The following is a 23,052-nucleotide window of genomic DNA, read 5'->3' as shown; positions in this document are numbered from 1 at the left end:
GATGGAATGTCCTATAAATATCAATTAAGTCCATTCTTGTTTAATGTATCATTTAAAGCTTTTGTTTCCTTATTTATTTTCATTTTGGATGATCTGTCCATTGGTGAAAGTGCAGTGTTAAAGTCCCCTACTATGAATGTGTTACTGTTGATTTCCCCTTTTATGGCTGTTAGTATTTGCCTTATGTATTGAGGTGCTCCTATGTTGGGTGCATGAATATATACAATTGTTATATCTTCTTCTTGGATCAATCCCTTGATCATTATGTAGTGTCCTTCTTTGTCTCTTCTAATAGTCTTTATTTTAAAATCTATTTTGTCTGATATGAGAATTGCTACTCCAGCTTTCTTTTGGTTTTCATTTGCATGAAATATCTTTTTCCATCCCCTTACTTTCAGTCTGTATGTGTCTCTAGGTCTGAAGTGGGTCTCTTGTAGACAGCAAATATATGGGTCTTGTTTTTGTATCCATTCAGCCAATCTGTGTCTTTTGGTGGGAGCATTTAGTCCATTTACATTTAAGGTAATTATCGATATGTATGTTCCTATTCCCATTTTCTTAATTGTTTGGGGTTTGTTATTTTAGGTCTTTTCGTTCTCTTATGTTTCTTGCCTAGAGAAGTTCCTTTAGCAGTTGTTGTAGAGCTGGTTTGGTGGTGCTGAACTCTCTCAGCTTTTGCTTGTCTGTAAAGGTTTTAATATCTCCATCAAATCTGAATGAGATCCTTGCTGGGTAGAGTAATCTTGGTTGCAGATTTTTCTCCTTCATCACTTTAACTATGTCCTGCCAGTCCCTTCTGGCGTGCAGAGTTTCTGCTGAAAGATCAGCTGTTAACCTTATGGGGATTCCCTTGTGTGTTATTTGTTGTTTTTCCCTTGCTGCTTTTAATATGTTTTCTTTGTATTTAATTTTTGACAGTTTGATTAATATGTGTCTTGGCGTATTTCTCCTTGGATTTATCCTGTATGGGACTCTCTGTGCTTCCTGGACTTCATTAACTATTTCCTTTCCCATATTAGGGAAGTTTTCAACTATAATCTCTTCAAATATTTTCTCAGTCCCTTTCTTTTTCTCTTCTTCTTCTGGAACCCCTATAATTCGAATGTTGGTGCGTTTAATGTTGTCCCAGAGGTCTCTGAGACTGTCCTCAGTTCTTTTCAGTCTTTTTTCTTTATTCTGCTCTGCAGTAGTTATTTCCACTATTTTATCTTCCAGGTCACTTATCCATTCTTCTGCCTCAGTTATTCTGCTATTGATCCCATCTAGAGTATTTTTAATTTCATTTATTGTATTGTTCATCATTGTTTGTTTCATCTTTAGTTCTTCTAGGTCCTTGTTAAATGTTTCTTGCATTTTGTCTATTCTATTTCCAAGATTTTGGATCATCTTTACTATCATCATTCTGAATTCTTTTTCAGGTAGACTGCATATTTCCTCTTCATTTGTTACGTCTGGTGAGTTTTTATCTTGCTCCTTCATCTGCTGTGTGTTTTTCTGTCTTCTCATTTTGCTTATGTTACTGTGTTTGGGTTCTCCTTTTTGAAGGCTGCAGGTTCGTAGTTCCCGTTGTTTTTGGTGTCTGTCCCCAGTGGCTAAGGTTGGTTCAGTGGGTTGTGTAGGCTTCCTGGTGGAGGGGACTAGTGCCTGTGTTCTGGTGGATGAAGCTGGATCTTGTCTTTCTCGTGGGCAGGTCCACGTCTGGTGGTGTGTTTTGGGGTGTCTATGGACTTATTATGATTTTAGGCAGCCTTTCTGCTAATGGGTAGGGTTGTGTTCCTGTCTTGCTAGTTGTTTGGCATAGGATGTCCAGCACTGTAGCTTGCTGGTCATTGAGTGAAACTGGGTGCTGGTGTTGAGATGGAGATCTCTCGGAGATTTTCGCTGTTTGATATTATGTGGAGCTGGGAGGTCTCTTATGGACCAGTGTCCTGAAGTTGGCTCTCCCACCTCAGAGGCGCAGCACTGACTCCTGACTGCAGCACCAAGAGCCTTTCAGCAACACGCCTCAGAATAAAAGGGAGAAAAAGTAGAAAGAATTAGTAGAAGAAAGAAAGAAAGAAAGAGAGGGAGGAGGGAGGGAGGAAGGAAGGAGGGAAGGAAGGAAAAAAGAAGATAAAGTAAGATAAAATATAATAAGGTTATTAAAATAAAAAAAATAATTATTAAGAAAAAAAACAGACGGATAGAACCCTAGGACAAATGGTGGAAGCAAAGCTATACAGACAAAATCTCACACAGAAGCATACACAGACACACTCATAAAAAGAGGAAAAGGGGGAAAAATCATAAATCTTGCTCTCAAAGTCCACCTCCTCAATTTGGGATGATTCATTGTCTAAAGGAGGGAAGGAAGGAAAGAAAGAAAGAAGATAAAGTAAAATAAAATAAAGTTATTAAAATAAAAAGTAATAAGAAAAAAATGTTTTTTTAAAAAATGGATGAAAAAGACAAATACCGTATGCTAACACATATATATGGAATTTAAGAAAAAAAAATGTCATGAAGAACCTAGGGGTAAGACAGGAATAAAGACACAGACCTACTGGAGAATGGACTTGAGGATATGGGGAGGGGGAAGGGTGAGCTGTGACAGGGCGAGAGAGAGGCATGGACATATATACACTAACAAACGTAAGGTAGATAGCTAGTGGGAAGCAGCCGCATGGCACAGGGATATCGGCTCGGTGCTTTGTGACCGCCTGGAGGGGTGGGATAGGGAGGGTGGGAGGGAGGGAGAGGCAAGAGGGAAGAGATATGGGAACATATGTATATGTATAACTGATTCACTTTGTTATAAAGCAGAAACTAACACACCATTGTAAAGCAATTATACCCCAATAAAGATGTTTAAAAAAAAAAAAAACAGATGGATAGAACCCTCGGACAAATGGTGAAAGCAAAGCTATACAGACAAAATCTCACACAGAAGCATACACATACACCCTCACAAAAAGAGGAAAAGGGGAAAAAATAATAAATCTTGCTCTGAAAGTCCACCTCCTTAATCTGGGATGATTCGTTGTCTATTCATGTATTCCACAGATGCAGGGTACATCCAGTTGATTGTGATTTCCCTTTCTCTTCTTTGTTCGCACAGCTCCAGGGGCTCAGCTTTGGATTTGGCCCCGCCTCTGCGTGTAGGTCGCCGGAGGGCGTCTGTTCTTCACTCAGACAGGACGGGGTTAAAGGAGCCGCTGATTCGGGGGCTCTGGCTCACTCAGGCCGGGGAGAGGGAGGGGCACAGAGTGCGGGGCGGGCCTGCGGCGGCAGAGGCTGGCGTAATGTTGCACCAGCCTGAGGCGCGCCTGTGCGTTCTCCCGGGGGAGTTGTCCCTGGATCCCGGGACCCTGGCAGTGGCGGGCTGCACAGGCTTCCTGGAAGGGGGGTGTGGAGAGTGACCTGTGCTCGCACACAGGCTTCTTGGTGGCGGCGGCAGCAGACTTAGCGTCTCATGCCCGTCTCTGGGGTCTGCGCTTTTAGCCGCAGCTCGCACCCCTCGGTAGCTCCTTTAAGCAGCGTTCTTAATCCCCTCGCCTCGCGCACCAGGAAACAAAGAGGGAAGAAAAAGTCTCTTGCCTCTTCGGCAGGTCCAGACTTTTCCCCGGACTCCCTCCCGCAGCCGTGGTGCACTAACCCCCTGCAGGCTGTGTTCACGCCCCTGCGCGCCAACCGAAGCCTGAGCCTCAGCTCCCAGCCCCGCCCGCTCCGGTGGGGGAGCAGACAAGCCTCTCGGGCTGGTGAGTGCTGGTCGGCGCCGATCCTCTGTGCAGGAGTCTCTTCGCTTTGTCCTCTGCACCCCTGTTGCTGCGCTCTCCTCCATGTCTCCGAAGCTTCCCCCCTGCGCCACCCCCTGCCTCCGCCAGTGAAGGGGCTTCCTAGTGTGTGGAAACTTTTCCTCCTTCACAGCTCCCTCCCACTGGTGCAGGTCCCATCCCTATTCTTTTGTCTCTGTTTTTTCTTTTTTCTTTTACCCTACCCAGGTACGTGGGTGGTTTCTTACCTTTTGGGAAGTCTGAGGTCTGCCAGCGTTCAGTAGGTGTTCTGTAGGAATTGTTCCACCTGTAGATGTATTTTTTATGTATTTGTGGGGAGGAAGGTGATTTAACATCTTACTCCTCTGCCGTCTTGAAGGTCCCTCCATACAATTGATTTTTAAATTGATTTTGTATCTTGCAATCTTGCTGAACATCTATTAGTTCTAATAGTGTTTTGTGAATTCCTTTGGATTTTCTATATACAAGATCATGTCATTGCAAATAGAGATAGTTCTACTTCCTTTCCAATCTGGATGTTTTTTATTTCTTCTTCTAACTTAATTGCATCCACAAACTGCAGGGTTTTTTTAATAAATTTATTTATTTTATTTATTTATTTTTGGCTTAGTTGGGTCTTCATTGCTGCGTGCAGGCTCTCTCTAGTTGCGGCGAGCGGGGGCTGCTCTTCATTGTGGTGCGCAGGCTTCTCATTGTGGTGGCTTCTCTTGCTGCAGAGCACAGGTTCTAGGCACTCAGGCTTCAGTAATTGTGGCACGAGGGCTCTAGACACAGGCTCAGTAGTTGCGGTAGACGGGCTCAGTGGCTCCGAGGCACGTGGGATCTTCCCAGACCAGGGCTCAAACCCGTGTCCCCTGTATTGGCAGGTGGATTCTTAACCACTGCGCCACCAGGGAAGTCCCCACAAATTGGATTTAATTTCAGTAAAAACCTTTTTTTCTTTCAATATATATAAGATTTAATACTTAATAGTGTGGCCCCAGTATTGAATTGTAACACAGGCCTGATGAGCTCAGACAGGCCTAGAAAGATTCTACTGGTATGAATCAAAAGAATTGTGCTTGATGCAAGAAGAAAATTTTGAGAATTCTCCTGGAACTAGAAGTCCATTTAATATTAATATGAATACAGGTGTGAAATTACCTTTGCTGGCTAGCATCATAGTCCCTATATGTAGAGTTCTGATATGTATGGAGGTTCTACCACCTAAGCTAGGTTTCTAAAATAAAGGACCTCCAGGTGACGGAGTATACTTCTTCTGGTTCTACTTCTGAATAAGTAAGAGCACCTCCTCTTCTGTTGACAGCTTATCAGGTCAGGTATTCTCCCAGCTGCTAGCGATACACTGAGCAAGAAAGATGAAGCCTCTCTCCTCAGGGAGCTTATATCTGTTGGAAGACACAGACAACAAATAAACAAGTTCATACAGTGATTATAAACTTTATATGATAAAGACTTGGGAAGCAAAAAAACTGGGTGATATAATAGAGTGGTAGGATGCATAGAATTGTGGGCACTTAACCTAGTATCTGACTGAGTAGGTGGCATTTGAGGTGAGAGCTAAAGTTTAAGATGAAGGCACCCATGCAAAGAACTAGAGGATAATGTTTTAGGCATCAGGAACAGCAGGTACAAAGCTTCTAAAATGGGCATCTTTGAGGAATAAAGGAGGCCCGTGTAGGTCGGACATATGGGCAAGGGGAAAGTAGAAGAGGGTGACATCAGAGAGGTGAACAGGCCCAGATCGTGTAAGGTCAGGAAGGGCATGGTGAAGAGGGTGGCCTTTATTCCAAATGCAATGGTAAGTCTTTGAAGGTTATTAAGCAAGGCAATGACATTTATATTCAAAAGGTCGTCTCTGGCTGCCTCCAGAATGGATTCAATACGGCAGGCATAGAAGCAGGGAAGGCAATTGAGGCATTACTCTGATAGTTCACAGTGGAGATGAAGAGAAGTAGCAGATTACTGGAATAATGGGGAAGTAGGACTGACAGGATGTAAGAAAGAAGAAACAGGCAGAATCAAAGATGATGCTTAGGTTTAGGACTTGAGTAACCAGACAGATGGTCATGTCATTTACTGGGCTGTGGCAGACTGGATGTATCTGAGCCATCAACCTAGGCATCAAGGTACCACAATCAGGAATTGCAAGTGAACATCCCATTGAAAATCTGTGCTCTCGCAAAGTGCCAACGTGAAGCAACTTTATGACAGAAGAAAAATAAAGGCTCTTACAAAATGAGGTGCAAGAAAATTGTCTTCCTAATCCCCTGATATGGAAGAGTACTAGTAATTTTTAAGGAACGCTTACTGAAATTGATTTGCTAACTGCTTGGTAAACTTCTTTCTTGCAATGTTTTATTCACATCTTAATAGAGTTCTCTATTATTAAGTTCAAATATTTTTAATTAAGAAAGAAGTACAGCCCTCTGGGTAGTATTGCAATCATATAGCTAGCTGGTAATTAAACTTTTCCACATGTATAACTGCATTCAAATAACCTTGAATGAATCATTTTAAACCTGCAGATGTTGTTATGTGCACCTTTAAACAAATAAACAAGACATATATAACAGTCTTTGTGGTTCCAGAAAAAAGTTGGAGTTTTTGAGGAATTGTTATTTTCATAAGAATGACAAAATATGCTACCAATTACAAATTCAGATATTCTCTTTAGAAAAAAAGACATGACTTTTTATAGGAAAAACATTGTAAAATATATGTAACTTTTGAGTTTAATTTTCACATTTCCATTTTTGAAAATCAGAACTGAATTATGGAAAGACACTTTTAAAGATATTTTAGACCATGGTATGATGTGAGCAAATTTTTCTCTTAATCATCAAGTCTTTTTTTTTTTTGGATAATAAAAAAGGATTAGTTTCATCGCCTCCCTGATGAACTTGAGCCCAGTATTGGAGCAGTGAATATCTATCATCATATATTTTTTAAGTTATAAAAGTTTACTATTCAATGCAATTTATGCTCAACAAACTTAGAGAAAAATGAATTTGTAAATTATTTTAGGGTTCTAAAGGCATTATTCCATTACATAAATTTCTGCATTTTCTAGGGTGTATAATACTCTTTGTTCAAAGTGATGCCATCTTTCTCTTTTTGAATTTGCCACTCAAGTATGCCATTTACAGCTGTCTTTCTAACAATACTGCATTGTTTGAAGAATTCATAAATGTCTTTCTCACCCCTGACTTGCTTCAGCTACAATATTCCGTTGTTGTAAAACACCTGTCTCAGGGTCAGGTTGCCTTGTATATTATACATCACCCTGGCCCAATTGGGGAGGTTCACTTAGGGGTGACTCTCCCTCCTTCAGCAGCTTCCACCACAGATGCCCACCGACCTCATGCTGCCCTGATCCTTCCCTTTGCTGCCCTCAAGGCCTTCCCCAAACAGGGCCCTATGTCATGTCTATCCACATTTTCATTCTTCGGAACTGAGAAGTCAGGAGCAGTGGGCACCATGGTTCAGAGCACCAGCTCAAATCAGACAGACCTGATTTGACTCCTAGCTTTGCTTCTTTTTACTTATGTGACCGTGGACACATTTCTTAACCTCTTTTAGCCTTGGTTATGTCATATGTAAACTTGGAGAAAATAACAATACTTATTCCATAGGGTTGTTGTGAGTATTAAATGAGATAGTATATGTAGAACTAGTATCCCATAGTCCAACAGGATATTTTCTTGTACCTATTTATGAGTAGTTAGAATTGTAAACCAATATGCCTGGCATTCTAAAGCAAACCTTTCAATTTCAATCAAATTCTAGAAACTAATTATTGAGATTGTTCAATAAGTGATAACTATATATGCTTCTTGTCCTCTGCTTATCATTGAATCCAGTGTTAACATAAGAGTAAATTAATGGGTCACTTCTTCCAGGTAACATGTTGATATTTTTTCAAGGATACACTGAAGAGAGAAAAACATTTAGAAGCAGGATGTGATGTCTCTCCAGTCATTCCCCAGAGACCACCCTCAATGTACTTGCCATGTTCCCAGAACTAAATTGTAGGTGTGTAGCTTCATGATTGATAGAGTGAATTGAACTTGGGCAGGACTGACAGCATTTCATAAACCACACTGTTAACCATGGGAAGAATATTTCATTTATTAAATTGGACATTCCTGCCAATTAATAGTCTTTGGAAAAAGAGTCTGATATTTGATATTTTGTTGAAACTGCACTCTTTCCTTGTCTCTGAAAAAACAAGGTCATTATCTCAGTCTTATCTGTCAATGTACTGCTGGGTATATTGCTGAAGCTATAGAACTTGGTGATTAAATAACATTTGTGTCACCAGTAAAAATATTTGAATTAGGCATAGAAATTTCCCAGGTGGAACTCACTCCTAGCCCTCTGCCTTCTTTTTGAATATTTTTCTGTCTGAACTGCTGCTAATACTACAGGGTGGCTTGTTTCTTTCACTTTCTTGTATCTAGTGTCTAATTTAGTTATCCACCAAGGCAAAATGGTCTAGAATATATGTATGTTAAAATAATTTAAATGGAATTGTGGTTTAAAATCCAGGTGATGATACGGAATTGCAAGAGTTATTAGGACATTTTGATATCTCCATTTCTGAGTAGTTAGTTATGCAAACAATATGCCAGTTACTCTGATGAAGAGGAGCAGTTTCAAATTCTCAAAAGTTTCAGAAATTGTAGCTAGAAAGTCTTGACAAAAATTAAGAGACTATCAGAAGTATGAATCAATGAAAATACATTAGTGGTTTAACCAACACACTGTGGCATTTCATTGTCAGTTCTCCAGTATTCCAATGCTAAGGTTAGCATCCTACTAATCGAATGTTTATGGAAGAAATCCATCTTCTTTGATGTCTTGTTCTTCCTAATTTTAAAGAGGAGCAAGTCAAATTTGTAATTTTCCTTCTTTCTGTAAGAGGTACTAGGCTATTTTCTAAACACATTGAGATTGAGGTCTTTGATTAAGAACCTCGTTTGTGGCTTTAAGAATTTGGAGTACTTGCCATGTGCCAGGCCCTCTACAAGGTGTCCCATACTATCTCCACTCTCCATTTTCACCCCTCATGAGAGGGCTTACTTATTTGAAAGATAAGGAAGGAGTGAGGTTTAGCTTGTTCACATATAATAAGTAACAAGGCAGAGTATCAAACCCAGGAGATCTGGCCAGAAAAGCCTGTGTACCTTCCACACTGGCCTATCACCCTTAGTTAAAGACCACTGAAAAAAGTCTGTGATCATGTGGCAATTTAACTTCTATTGCCACTTGAAGCTTTGCAGTATTTTAATGTGCAGAAGCATACACAGATGTTGGTATATCTGTTGTTAATGTTTTACAACCAGTTTTATATTCTAAACAGTTCAAACTTACTTAAAAGTTATCATCTTCCCACTCCAGAAGCATCAGTTGGCTTGCGTCTGCTGTTTTCATCTCTATAAGCAGTCTCAGTAATTGTTTTCCTCCTGGTTCTTTAAATAATATTTTAAACTACCACTTATTGAATGGCTACGATGCTTGTCCCATGTATAAGGCTACACTTCACCTTGTAGACGGCATATCCTTGAATATAATATAAAACCTGTTCAATTTGGTTTTACTAGATTCCTTCTAGTCTATTATTCTTAAACTCAGAAGATAGATGCTGGAAAATTACAAATTGTTTATCAGCTCACTTTAAGGTTAATAAGAGATCAGCTATGTTTGTCAGAGAATTCTTTCTGAAAATTAGCAAGCTGACTACCAAGGCAAAATATATGGAAGTATATTTCTTTTTAGGTCATGGATTAAAAGAGTACTCTATACAAATATAGCACATAAATATAAAGATCTTTTTCTTTAAATCTTTTCGTGCCAAGAAAGAGAGAGCCACATATATAAGATAGATAGCTATCGCTTTGCAAGGAGTTTTGCCGCTATTGGATTTAATTAGCCAACAATTCTTTACCTGAGACATTTTGAGAGATTATTATTCATGAATAATGAAGTATGGATTGAGTCAAGTGTTGTGAAGTGTCTCCAGGTCACACGCTGAAATGTTTGTGACAGACATTTCAGAGGCAACATTGGGTCTGGTTAAGCCTATGTCCACGTGAATGCCAGGGAGATCAGCTCGGTGCTTTGTGACCACCTAGAGGGGCGGGATAGGGAGGGTGGGAGGGAGGGAGAGGCAAGAGGGAAGAGATATGGGAACATATGTATATGTATAACTGATTCACTATTATAAAGCAGAAACTAGCACACCATTGTAAAGCAATTATACTCCAATAAAGATGTTAAAAAAAAAAAAAAAGATCTAGATTCTGACCGGTTGGTTCTTTTGAATAGCCTGACTCTTAATTTATGCTGTGCAAGTTGACGTAGCATCTCTTAAATTTAGCAAAGGTTTTCAAGTTGTACTGTGGCTTGGTCTTTAAGTTTTGATTTATCTCTTTGTGTGGTGAGGACATGCTGAAAGCTACCGTGTAATTGTGAATGAGTTATGAGCTCAAGTATGTGTCACTTAGAGCTCATGTTTGTGGCTTCTGTCTTCTCTTCATTCCTATTGTTAGTGGGCCTGTGTCCCCAATGAATCAGAGTAAATTCTTGTGTGGGTAAGTAGCTCAAGAATTTGAAACAAGTCTTCAAGAAGTGCTAGTTGGAAAAGAGATGCTCTAGAACACTAATTTACCATGAGCTATTAGTATTAAAAATGTCAATATAGGAATTAAACACTGTCTGCAAATAGCAATAGGGAGGAGATTAATCTTCAAATTAAAATGCTGATTAAAGTTTAAAATTAGTTTTGGAAAATGGACTTCCACTTTTCTTGCTGTCGTGTTGAGGTTCAAAAAAACTCACAAAACTTCCTAATTACATCTTTAAAACTCTTAATAATAAATACAAGTTTGAAACTACCATGATACTGACTCCCAGCCACATTTACAAACTGCTTTTTTTCCCCAATTAAGACAGTCCAGAGTAAGGTGCCAATGATTAATGACTAATCACTTCCTAGGAAATCTCTCTTTGACTCTTAGACTTCTTTGCTCCTGTTGGCCACAGAGAAGTGTGCATATCATAAACATACATTTAGACGGATTTTCCCAAACTGAACAAACACATGTGACCATCATCTGAATCAAGAAAGAAAACGATGCCAGCACCCCAGAAGCCCCTTTGTGCTCCCTCCCTGTCACTATCCTTTTCTGTCACTATGCCCTCACAACCACCCCCTACCTGCCAAGACTAGTTTTACCAGTGTATGGTCTCTTGTGTCTGGGTTCTCTCACTCAGCATTTCATTTGTAAGATTCAATATATCAGTCACTTCAATATAGTGTCCTACTGTGTGACTCTCACACCATTTATTTATCCATTCTACTGTTGATGGGCATTTGGGTAGTTTCCATTTGGGAGCTATTAAAATTATGCCTTTTGGTAGAATTCTATATTCTTTAACACGACTTGGGCCACTTCCACAAGGAAGTGGAACCATCTGGTCTTATAAGATTTACGTTAAATTCTAGGTATTTTCATTCTTGTTACTTTGGAACAGTATTACAAATTTCATTTCTAAAACAGTATGTATAAGTAAATAATGCTTTCTATGAATATAAGCTCCATACTTCTAACTACCCCATGTTTTCCTGCCTGATGCTTAGAATGTGCTTCTATATCACCCTTCCTATCCTTCAAGGCCTGGCTTAAAGAACATCTCCTCCATGAAGCCTTGCCTGATCCTACAAGAAGTGACCTCTCTCTTTTCTGAAATGCCAGACTATTTGGTATATCTCCCTTTTCTCACGTTGCCTTCTGTTATAAGAGCCACTATCCCTTTTGTAGCAGTAGCACCTTTTGAGTCTTGGGGTAACTTAAAGGAATACAAAGAGCTGGAAAGTGATTGTTAGAACTTTTATTAAGAGTTTTTACAACATGATGTCTCCTATGCCCTAGCTATCAGGCACTGTCACAATGCAAACCTGATTCAGGAGTCTCGAAGATTTTTATAGGCTCCAGAATGAGAATAACGACCCAGTTTTCTCTCAATTCTGTTACTCTCCCAACCATATAAAATAGAAGGAGGTTCGTCATCTCATCTTATTAACTGGTGTCCATGTCTCACTTTGCCTCTGCACCACCATTGTAAACTCAGTCTTGTGTCACCTACAGTTCGATAGAATTGGGTCTTATCTGAGGCTCACAAAATTCTATAGGCAGATATTTGATCAATTAAGCTGTTCTGTCTTAAAATCTTTGAGAACACGGATTAGGTGAAGGGCATCAAGTTGAAAGATTATTTTTGTTTGTTGTGTTTTATCATTTTGCTGGAGTTATCAGTTTTCCTTTTAATCATTATCAAAGCTCTGTGTGATTATTAATACTATACCTCCGTATATGTTACCTTATTGTATACTCATTTCTTTAGAACTCTTAATTGCCCTCCTAGATGAAAGCAGGGGCCACATCATACTTGTCTTTGTAACTTCACTGTCTTAGGCTCCCAAAACTGTCTGAAAAAACATCAATGAAAACAAATGGCTTGAATGCTTTATAAGGGAAGGACTTGCCTGGGAGTCTGAGCACAGCTGAATTATATAGCCTTGAGCCCATTATCTTGCTCCTAAAACAAATCTGATTGATATGTCTCCCCTCTTTCCTACAAGGATATTTTGAGACAAAATTGGGTTATACATAACAGTTTGAGCCTTTAAGAGAGAGAATTACATAAAACACTTTGCCTCTCAGGAGTTGCATAATTTAGTTAGATGACATCTTGTTCTGGGTCTACTTTAATGTGAAGACTTTATTGCAAGCCTTCTTTTTTAAAAAAATTAATAAATGATTTAGCCTTTCTGGTGATTTTGAAATGGTTTAAGAGACTGCAAATCAAGAATGTATCAAGGGACTGTTAATTACCTCTCTCTGCCACCAGTTGCTCTATTCATGACCCTAGAGAAAGTTGCTTCTTTCTCTCTGCTCACTTTTGGCTGCCCCTTCCAGGGTGTTGTCAGAATACATTTTACTGTTGTATCAAATAAAATCATGGAAATATAGAGTTTTAAGCAAAGTTAGCACCACCAGTTTCTAGCACATAAAAAGGTCTCAGTAAGTATTTGTGGGATAAATTAAGGAATGATCAATCCATTTCCACTGCAGATTACTGCAATATTCCAGGCACGTATTTACTTCCCCAACCTCTGCTTCAATACCTCTGGTGGTGGAGAGAGTTCACTCCCTATGAAGGCCACTCATTCCATTTGTCAACAAATTTAATTACTATCACATGCCACCTTAGACTTCTGTGAGGCTTTTTCTAATTCTACTGGGCAGTTGCATCTTAGTCATATCTCTTGTAGTATTGATCATGATACATTATAATACCCCAACTTATAATACCTGTTAGGTATTATAGACTAGACTGAGCTCCATGAGGACAGAGATATGTCTCATTTTCCTTATACTCCCAGCTCCTAGCATAGTACAGAATGGATGAAAGGGGCCAAGGAAAATGAGAGGAAAGAATAATAATAACAGGGAGCATATGTATTTATTGCCAACCTAGAGGTCTCCTAAGAGAGATGTACTCACCCCAGACGAGGTGTATCAAAAAGAATTAGCTGAGTTTCACACTATTTACATTTATTTCTTTAAGTTCAACCATTTTCATTTCTATTTTGTGTGTGTGTATGTTTTATACCATACATACTATTTTAATATAGTTGTACATTTGTTTAATTTTATAAATAAACATACATTGGAAGGTACACACTCAAACACGTTCTGATAAAGGCACAAATCGTTAAGTTTGGAGACACTTAGTATAGCTGTTTGTCAGGTACTATGCTAAGCATTTATATACATTATTTTAGTCCACCAAAAATCCCATGAGGTATACACTATGGTTCCATTTTATAGATTAAGAAACTAAGGCACAGAGAGATTAGGTGATTTGCCCAATCACATACAGCTGGTAAATGATGAAACCAGGGCCTGGACTCAGATATATGTGGCTTAACCACTGCAGCATTCTCTCTTGTTTTTCTGTCTTAGCATCTACGGTTGTACCCCAGGCACAGTATACGCTTGTGGATTAAATAAACAAATCAGATGGCTGAATTAATCATACTAAGTACATATAAAAGCTTTATTCTTAAGAAAAATTTTGAAAATAAAATTTCCTTTTTCATTGTAAAAGCATGTATTGTCAATGCAAGCCAAATAACATACCTATGTGACACGTTAGAATGTTTAGTTCCATTTCTTGACAGAAAAACTGAAGTGAAGGACAGCAAGTCACGTGTTTACTATTGATCCCAAAGTCAAATGGCTAGTCTTGTTTTCACATCTGATTACTGAACTACTTTTTTTTAATTGAGGTATAATTCATGTACCATAAAGTTCAGGAGTTTTTAGTATATTCACAACATTCTATAACCACCACCACAGTCTAATTTCAGAACATTTACATCACCCCAGAGAGAAACCCCATACCCATTAGAGATCACTCCCCATTCCCTCTTTCCCCAGTCCCTGGGCAATCACCTGTCTCTCTTCTATCTCTATATATTTGCCTTTTTTGTATATTTCACATAAATGAAATCATACAATCTGTGACCTTTTGCTTCAGGCTGCTTTCACTTAGCATAATGTTTTCAAGGTTCATCCATGTTGTAGCATGTATCTTTATGGCCAATAATACTCCATTCTATGGATAAACTAAAATCCATTCATCAGTTGATGGACATTTGGTTGTTTCCACTTTGGGGCTGTTATGAACAATGCTGCTATGAACATTTGTGTGTAAGTTTTTGTATGCACATATATTGTCATTTCTTTTGCATATATCCCTACAAGTGAATCGTTGGGCCACATGGCCCATGTTTAACATTTTGAGGAACCACGAAACTGTTTTCCAAAGTGGCTGCACCATTTCATATTCACAGCCAGTGGTGTATGAGGATTACAGTCTCTCCACATCCTCTCTAGCACTTATTACTGTCTATCTTTTGTATCATAACAATCCTAGTGGATGTGAATGGTACCTCATTGTCATGTTGATTTATTTTTTCTCGTGACAGTGATGTTGAGCATCTTTTGTTTATTGCTCTCCTATGTCTTTGGAATTTAAATTATTTTTATTTTCTTCTTTTTTAAAGTGTTTTTCATTGGAATATAGACTTAGTTTTTCTTCTTGTGATATCTGTTTTGTCCCAAGAACTCTCAAAGCATATTAAATACTCATGAAATCTCTTATTAGAGATTGCATGACTTCTCAGGGTGCCAAGCTGCTGGAGCCATGAACTGTAAGAATTTAAGTGAGTTTCCACTGGCAACTTTCCAGGAAATCTCCACATCACATTATTAGATTGCAAGCTTTCATAACCCCCAAGTTATGATGATGATAATGCTTTATTAAAAAGCTTTTAATGTCATAGAAACACCAAGAATTTTTTTTCCAAATTATATTTTCTTAACTTTTTACATCCTATGAGGCAGAAAAGAAGGCAGTAGCCATCTCAAAGGGTCTTCCAAGAAAATAAGTGTAGAGATTTGAATATCTTAAAAATTCTAGTATATCATGGAAAAAAGCTTTTTGAGCATAATCACTGATTCTAGATGTACCAAAATATTTCGAGATTGTTTTCAAGTTATATGCCAGTCCTGGATGTAAATCACACTGCTCATTCATATGTGATGCTAACATTTCAGCAATGTTGAAGTTAATGTTAGCTACCAAATTTGGTTTAAGCCAGAGAGAAAGAAAAGGGCTTGAAAATTCCATATGCCAGTTTCTTCCCTGTACATTGAAATAATACTTATACTAGCCTCTAAAGATTTGTAGTAGGAGTCTTGACAGATTACACATTGAGTGAAGTCCGTGTGAGTATAAGGGTTTATGGTAGCTCCAAGGTCTTTCTGGCTTTCAGACCTTACATGTTCTTATCTTCAGTTCGTATTTTATTTGATGGCTTTTAACAGCATTAGTCATTCTCAATCTTACTGTAAGTTGAATTTATTTGCTCATAATGTTCACACTGATGAAAATGATCAATTCTCTTGTAAACTGGACTTTTTTATGGAAAGTTATTTTTCTTTTTTAGAAACTGCTTTGAATTTTTGTTTATTTAGTCAATCCTCAAATACTGGTTGGGCAACAGATGTGAGAAATACAGTAAGACGGTCATGGTGCTTGCCTTTGTAGCACTCATAGACTACCTGTGGACTCCAGAAGCAGTTACATAACTGCAATTGTGATAGCGCTAAAAATGAACACTAAGATTCGGTGAGAGCCCATAATGTGGAGGAACTGATCCAGTTTGGGGTTGTCAGAAAAAGCTTTTCTGAGGAAGTGACACATAATTTGGGCCCCAAAGGACACCTAGGAATTAGCACACAGGGAACTAGCATGTACACAGGCACCAAGACAAACATGAGTTCGATGCTTTTGAGGACCTAAATGAAGTGTGGCTGACACGTCAGGAGGAAAAGACAAGGCGAGGCAGCTGGCACAGGCATCATATAAAGGCATATTAAGGATCTGGGCCTCTGTCCATCGGGAGCCATTGAAGGGGTTAAGGCTGTAGAGTAGCATTTTTTGGTAGCCCATAAAATTAAGAAAGGCCAAGTGACCCTTTGCTGTGTCACTTTCTTCTCTCTTGGTCAGGAATATGACTGGAGAAACTATCAACCCAGCCAGATGAGTGAATCTGAGTTGCAAATGCTAGCAAGCCTACGGCGGCAACAGAACGAAGAGCTGGAGGATACTGGGGCTCCCCATGGCCTGAGCGCATCCCAGCTTGACAACTGTAATGTCAGCATAAGTACCAGCAGCGATGACACAACCACCTGGAACTCCTGCCTGCCACCCGTGAGTCCAGGGTTTTGCATCTTTGTTTACTGCCTTTGTCACAAAGCCCAGCCTTGCCTGGGAAAACTAGGGCCAAATGAGGACACTGCTATGAAATCTATTCTGAAATAGTGTTTTAAGTCTGGGGGCATTGTCTTGTCTTAAATCGTCTTATTTACCTTCAAATAAGGTATGTTCATTGTGTGGTGATATATAAAACCATACATTGAAAGAAAAAGAACAATTTTACTGTAGACTCTGGGTATCTCATTGTATCACCACCTCCTAGCACAAACTCTGGCACATAAAGCAGGCTCAACACTTGTTAAAGAAGTGTCTGTTAAATGAACAAACAGAAAGGAGGAGACTATAGATATATGAAGTGTTGGTTCGTATATGGCAGCAGCAGAGAACCTTCTGTAGAAGTCACTGGATTTATGCTGACTCCTCCCTGTGCCTAAGGGCCATGATAGGCACTGCATATGCTTCAGCAGCTTGTATTTTCCTATATGTTCATACAGTTAAAGCCCTTTCAAATATGACCCATCATTCTCTCTATAGACCAGCAGACTGCCTGAAGCAGGCCAAAGTCTTCCTGTTTTTCAGGTGAAGAAACTAAACTCTGGGCTCAAGCTTCCATACCTGGTCAGTGGTAGAGCCCAGAGCAAAGCCCAGTGTCTTGACTCAGTCCATTCTCCTCTATGATCCTCAAGGATCGTATGGTTTAATTGGAAAGACAAAGCAGAAACATCCACGAACAGTCCTGTGCAACGTAAGAAATGTCATGAGACAGAATAATAAAATCATTATTATAATGATGGTAATTAGAGCTACCATTTCTTTAAGCACTTAAAAACATTTTAAGATCTCCATAGGCCGAAGGAACATTTACCTATAATGCTACATTCAACATCAGATCAAACATATTAAAATACACTTTTCATCCAACAATAAATATAACTTTTTTACCGGACAATTTTTGAAAGGAAATATAAAATGGTGCAACTTTGATTCATGCTTATATAAAATTACATAAAGGTTGAGTTTAAGTGTAGTTGACGGTGGATATGTTATGTTTTAAGTATTTAGTTAAATATCAATTTTTCAGTTTTCTTTTTCTATTTTAAAGTAAATTTTTTTCCAGGTCTCCAACTTCTTTGTAGATGTTAGAAATCTCAGAGGCCCTGACACTGAGCCTTGTGTTTCTAACTTACTCCTTACTGCTATCCTATGTGGTAAGCTCTATCGAGTTCCCATTTCCAGATGAGAAAACTGAGGCTCTTGAGTAAAGTGACACAGAACTAGTTTGGCATGACTCTCAATTCTAAGCTTCCAAACACCATGATATGGTGACTTCTCGATCTGTGACTTAATTGTCAAATGAGTGCTACCAATATCTAGCAGAAGTTGAGATTTCTGCTTTGGAGGGAACTTACAGGTCTTCATGGAGGAGGAATTCAAATTGGTTCTAAGTAGATGTGGGGGGAAAAATGATATTAATTTTTCCTCAGGGTTCTTTTTTCCCACCTTGCCCACTTTCCAGGTTTCTCTTGCCTTACTTAGTTGTGCTTTCATTAAACTGAATGATCAAGCATACATAACACCTCAAGCAGCCTTGGTCCCAAAGAGTATCTACCCACCCAGCAAAAATACCCCTGTGTGCTAGTTACTCAGAGTATTCTTATAGCCAGAGCTAAGAACATAAGAGTAAGTTGCAGATTTTTGCCAATGCAGTTTACAATGGAACAGAAATATTCCTTTCTTATAAAATACTTCTTAGCAGTCATTTAAACCAAAAGTAAGAAAGAGAACAGTGGCCTCCTGAACAAGGTCATTCTGTCATGAAGTAGCTCAGAGACCCAACATTACAAAGAGCAAGCTGAGAAATGATTATTTAAGCCTGAAAAGGCTGAACTCTTGGTTGCCCTGGGTACCGTGTCCTCATCACTGTCCTGTTCTGGCAAGGACTGAAGTCCTCATGCATGACGACTACTTTGCTCTAAAAGTTCACAGCCAAAAATAACCATTGGTAATGAACTTAATAACGCCTTTATTTGACCAAATGAGAAATTGAAACCAGTCTATTTTTTTAGACAGAGAAAATCATTGAAAAATCTACCTTTGGTATTCATAAGATATGTTTATTATTACATCAAATTCAGTCTATTTCAATGTTGGAACTATCACCAAATGGAAAAGTGCATTCCTTAATGAACCCTGCATCTTGTTGCTCATATTGAGTTTAAATAGAGCAATTTACAAGAACCACTATGGTGTTTCTGGGAGCTCTTGACCTTCTCTTTAAAAGTTGTACCAGAGCAGTGAAAAAGAAGAAATGAAAGAAGGCATAACTTTATCACAGCGATATCCTGCTTTTTCTTGTATCACAGTGATGGCGCCATCCTCCATGCTGATCCTCCACACTGACACTTCAACAAGAGATTTGGAAGACATCTCCATTTCTCCCACTCCTTCATTTCCCATACCCAGTTGGTCTCCAAATCCTGAGAATCCTCTCTCCTTTTTACATCTTAACCCTCCCTATCTAATACCATAGCCCTGGCATTTCATTTCTTATCCAACTTCCTTCAGCAGTTTCCTAATACTAAGGTACCTCCAGTCTAAGCACTGTAGCCTGATGGTTAGGAACATCGACTCTGAAGTCAAATAGCCAAGGTTCAAATCCAAGCTGTGTAACCTTGTAAAGCACTTAGCGCTGTATCTGAGACATAATAAGCAATTAATAAATTAAGATTAGTTGTCATTATTATTCACACTAGTTATCTTTCTAAAGCCCTGATCTGATCTGATCTCTTCCCTGCATGAAGTCCTTTCATAACTCTCCATTGCCTCTTTAGCCTGGCCTACAGGGCCCCCCGTGATCTGAGACCTGCCCCCCTTCTAGGCACATCTCTCACTGCTCCCCACCTTTCACTCCATCCTTTAATCCCAGTTGTAATTCCCTAAGGGCACTCTGCACATATCCTTGTACCTGATTATCCCTTAAGACTTAGCTCCAAAGCCTTCTTTAACCCTTCTCCAGGCCTCATTGAGAGACACAGCGTCCTTTCTGCCACAAGAGCCAGGATTATCTCCATGCTAACTCTCACCACAACCTAGCCTATCCATCCCACATAAATTCACTCCACGTATTTTTTTTGATTGGTACAATATGCTATGGACTCCGAGTTCTGAAAGGAGCAGAACTAATTCTCTCCTTTAACAAGATAACCTCCTCTTTGTGCTTTTGTTTCTCCATCACCTTGAAATGAATTTTTACTTCCCTCATAATCACTACCCATCCCCCACCCAACAAGACTGCTGCATACTCTAGCTACACTGCAGCTTGCCCATCACTGTCATTCCTTTTGTCCACATCATGTCAGTGATGCCATTGCCCATACCCTTTCCTCTGCCTGGAGACCCTCCATCCCTCTTCTCTACACTGAACACTCCTGTTTTCCAAGGCCCGACTCAGATGTCCCAGCTTCATGAAACCCTCCCTGCTGCACAGAATTGTTTTCTTCCTTCTCTGGTTCCCGTTATCTTCAGGCTCAGTGATAGCACTTACCACATCAGGTAACCATTATTAGCGATATCCCTCAGGCCTGGCTGTGATCCCCTTGAAGGCAGGACTGGCACAGAGCAGACACAGGACTGGCACAGGACTGGCAGCCAGCACAGAGCCTGGCATGAGGTCACGCTCAGTAGCTGCTGGTTGTTAGTCGTTGGTTGAATAAATCAATCAATAATATTAAAAGATTCCTTTTTTACTCTAAAGTTAAGGTCGTTTCATCAAAATTCCAAAATAAACATCAGCTGTGCTTTGCTTAAATAAGTCCTGAATGATGCTAGTAATATTTTACATTTAAGATTTGATAGATGGATATTAAATATACACACAAAGAAAAAATCTCCCTCTGGGCAGGACTTGGTGACCAGTAGTTTAGAAAGAAGATTTAGGCAGGTCACATTCAGTTTGGCATCTTTACCTAATGACTTTAGAAACACTGCAGTCAAACCAGGAAGCCAACGCAGAGCAAAATGCAGTCTTTAGCAAAATCTATTGTGTTTACTGCAAGCTTTGGTTTCTCAGCTTTCCTCAGCATCTGTACAGTTCAGAGTAATATGTACTATTTAAAAGGTGTTTAGATATAATAAATTAGTCATTTTAAAGTGTAATTAAATGTAACCGTATTTCTCATAGCAAATTGGCTTTTGTAGGCATCTCTTGCTAAATAAATCAAGCCTACTGAGAAAACCATTGGCCTTTGACAGACAGATTTTTCAAAGTTTCCAACTTAGAACCAAACTCAATTAAAACAATACTTTACAACTTCTGTGGAAACCAGGCTACAAGTAATCAATTTTGGAGGGTTTTGTTAGGAGTAGCCCTCGTGAGATTTATTCAAAAACTGGGCTCTAGGCAGCCTTAGGAAGAAAACTAGGAATTAGTTATAATGGATTCTTAAGTGAATTTTATTTTGGTGAAGGATTTTGATTGACAGCATAAAACTATGTCTTGAGGGGTGTGTGTGTGTATGTGTGGTGTGGTTTCTTTTTAGGAAGAGGAATAGTTGTTAATAGAAACAGCTTCAAGTGATGACCAAAAGAATTTAGACTCTACATCAGCCAGCCTGGGCTCAAATCCCAGCTCTGCCATTTGCTAGCACAATCACTGATAAAATGGGAATAATAAAGGCCCTTCATCGTGTTGGCATGGTGGGAATTGAATGTGTACATGGAATGCGTGTGCCCAGTGCCTAAGAGAGTAGGCTCACGCTAACTGTAATATGCTGCTCCCCCAAAGATGTTCTCCTCAAAGGGCCACTTGAGTGATCAGAAAAGATTTCTAGGATATTTTCCCTTTTTATGACCACTGAGGGCTGTAAGAATGGGCAGATGTTCTGTTGTGCTTGTTTTGATGTGAACTTAACCATTAGAATTCAGACTGACCCCTCAGAGCTTGACAAATAAACTCATTATTTCAATATTTCATTATTTCTCGGTCCCACCTCTAACCTAGATTCAAGAAAAGTATGCCTCATGTGCATACTACCCTGTCAGCAGATGCCTCAAAGCCATCATTCCTTCAAGTTAACAATTCCCATAACCTAATATCAAGCATGTAAGACTCCTCAGCTTGTTAAAAAAAAAAAAAATCCTCACATGTATCCATCAACACGGCACACTGCAGAGCATGATATCTGGAGAAAAACGAGGCAAAATGCACTTAATAGGATTACAAGCATATGGTGAGGTTCTCTAACAAGTTATTTATGGTCTTGATTAACCTTGCAACATTTTTGCCATTTTCATATGTTTTACGTAACAACAGAAAAATATTGCCTTTACCTTTTAACATGGCAGGATTATCTTATCTCCCGTCCTTTAATTTAGCCTTCAATTCTCTCCCTCACCCCAAAATTTCTAGCAGCTTGATTATGGAAAAGCAAAGCTTTTTGTGCTCGGTGGCAGTTAATTTCGCGTGAGTGTAGTTTTTGACACTAGTGCATAGCAACAGCGCCACCAAAAGGACAAGGTCCCAAGTTTCTAGGATCTGTTCCGTTTTTTGGCTCATCAGCATATCAGTGTTTTTTACACGATGATTGCTGGTTGCTATGTGTCCAATATGTAATACATTGGCATTTCAGGCTCTTTACAGGTAATAGGTCTTAATTTGTTCTGGCCTGTAGATTCATTAACTTCTTAGCTCTCTTTGGGTATTAGTTTTCTTTTAATGGTCCTGAACTAAAAGCGTAAGTAGTTGATTGTGCTAAGCTGCAGATAAATCAGATGAGCAGCTGTTCTTTATACCACCACAGAAATAATATACAAAAATTAATATCAGAGTCAGTGTAATATCTGTGCTGTCAGGAGAAAATATTGAAATGTGCGAGTTGTTCTGTGTTTAGTGACTATGAAAGTCACCCCATGAAATAAACTTTTCTCATTCTTAGAGTATTGTCTATTATATCTTATGTTGTCCCAAATTTAGCAATGTGGCAAACTTATTTTCTTTAATTTTAAATATATAGTGACATGTCATAAGAATGAAATCAAATTAATTTAATTTATGGCAAGGAGATAGTCTTATATATATCAAATAAATGTATTTCAGGACTACTTTTTCTTCCTGCCATTAACTGAACTGAGTTTGTCATACTTGTTATTCAGAAACTTAGGTATTCACCACTTTAGGTGAACCCCTGAGCTGGGTTAAGCACTACAGCTTACTGGTTCAGAGGGTAAACTACGGAATCAGACTGCCTGGGTTCAAATTCTGGCCCCACTATTTCCTGACTGACATGACCTTAGGTTAACACCCAGTGTCTGAATTTCCTCCTCTGTTAGATGGAGTTGTTAATCCTATCTATTTCATAAAATTGCTGTGAGGATCAAATGAGATAATACCTATCAAGGTTTTAACACAGAGTAAGTACTCAAT

At 39.0% G+C, this 23,052-nt stretch overlaps 1 protein-coding gene across 12 annotated transcripts in view; it reads left to right on the top strand.

The window, feature by feature from the left end:
* Window positions 1-23,052, top strand: part of CFAP20DC (CFAP20 domain containing) — a 266,604-nt gene that overhangs the window by 189,610 nt on the left and 53,942 nt on the right. For all 12 annotated transcript variants that reach the window (XM_067754980.1, XM_067754977.1, XM_067754978.1 and 9 more), the window contains one exon: window positions 16,422-16,625. In XM_067754980.1, the coding sequence (XP_067611081.1) occupies window positions 16,422-16,625 (204 nt within the window). The remainder of the gene's footprint in view (window positions 1-16,421; window positions 16,626-23,052) is intronic.

Source organism: Pseudorca crassidens, chromosome 10 (assembly GCF_039906515.1).
Source record: "Pseudorca crassidens isolate mPseCra1 chromosome 10, mPseCra1.hap1, whole genome shotgun sequence".
Lineage (NCBI taxonomy): Eukaryota > Metazoa > Chordata > Mammalia > Artiodactyla > Delphinidae > Pseudorca > Pseudorca crassidens.
Note: the sequence above shows the minus strand (reverse complement) of the source record. Positions and strands in the feature narration are given on the sequence as shown.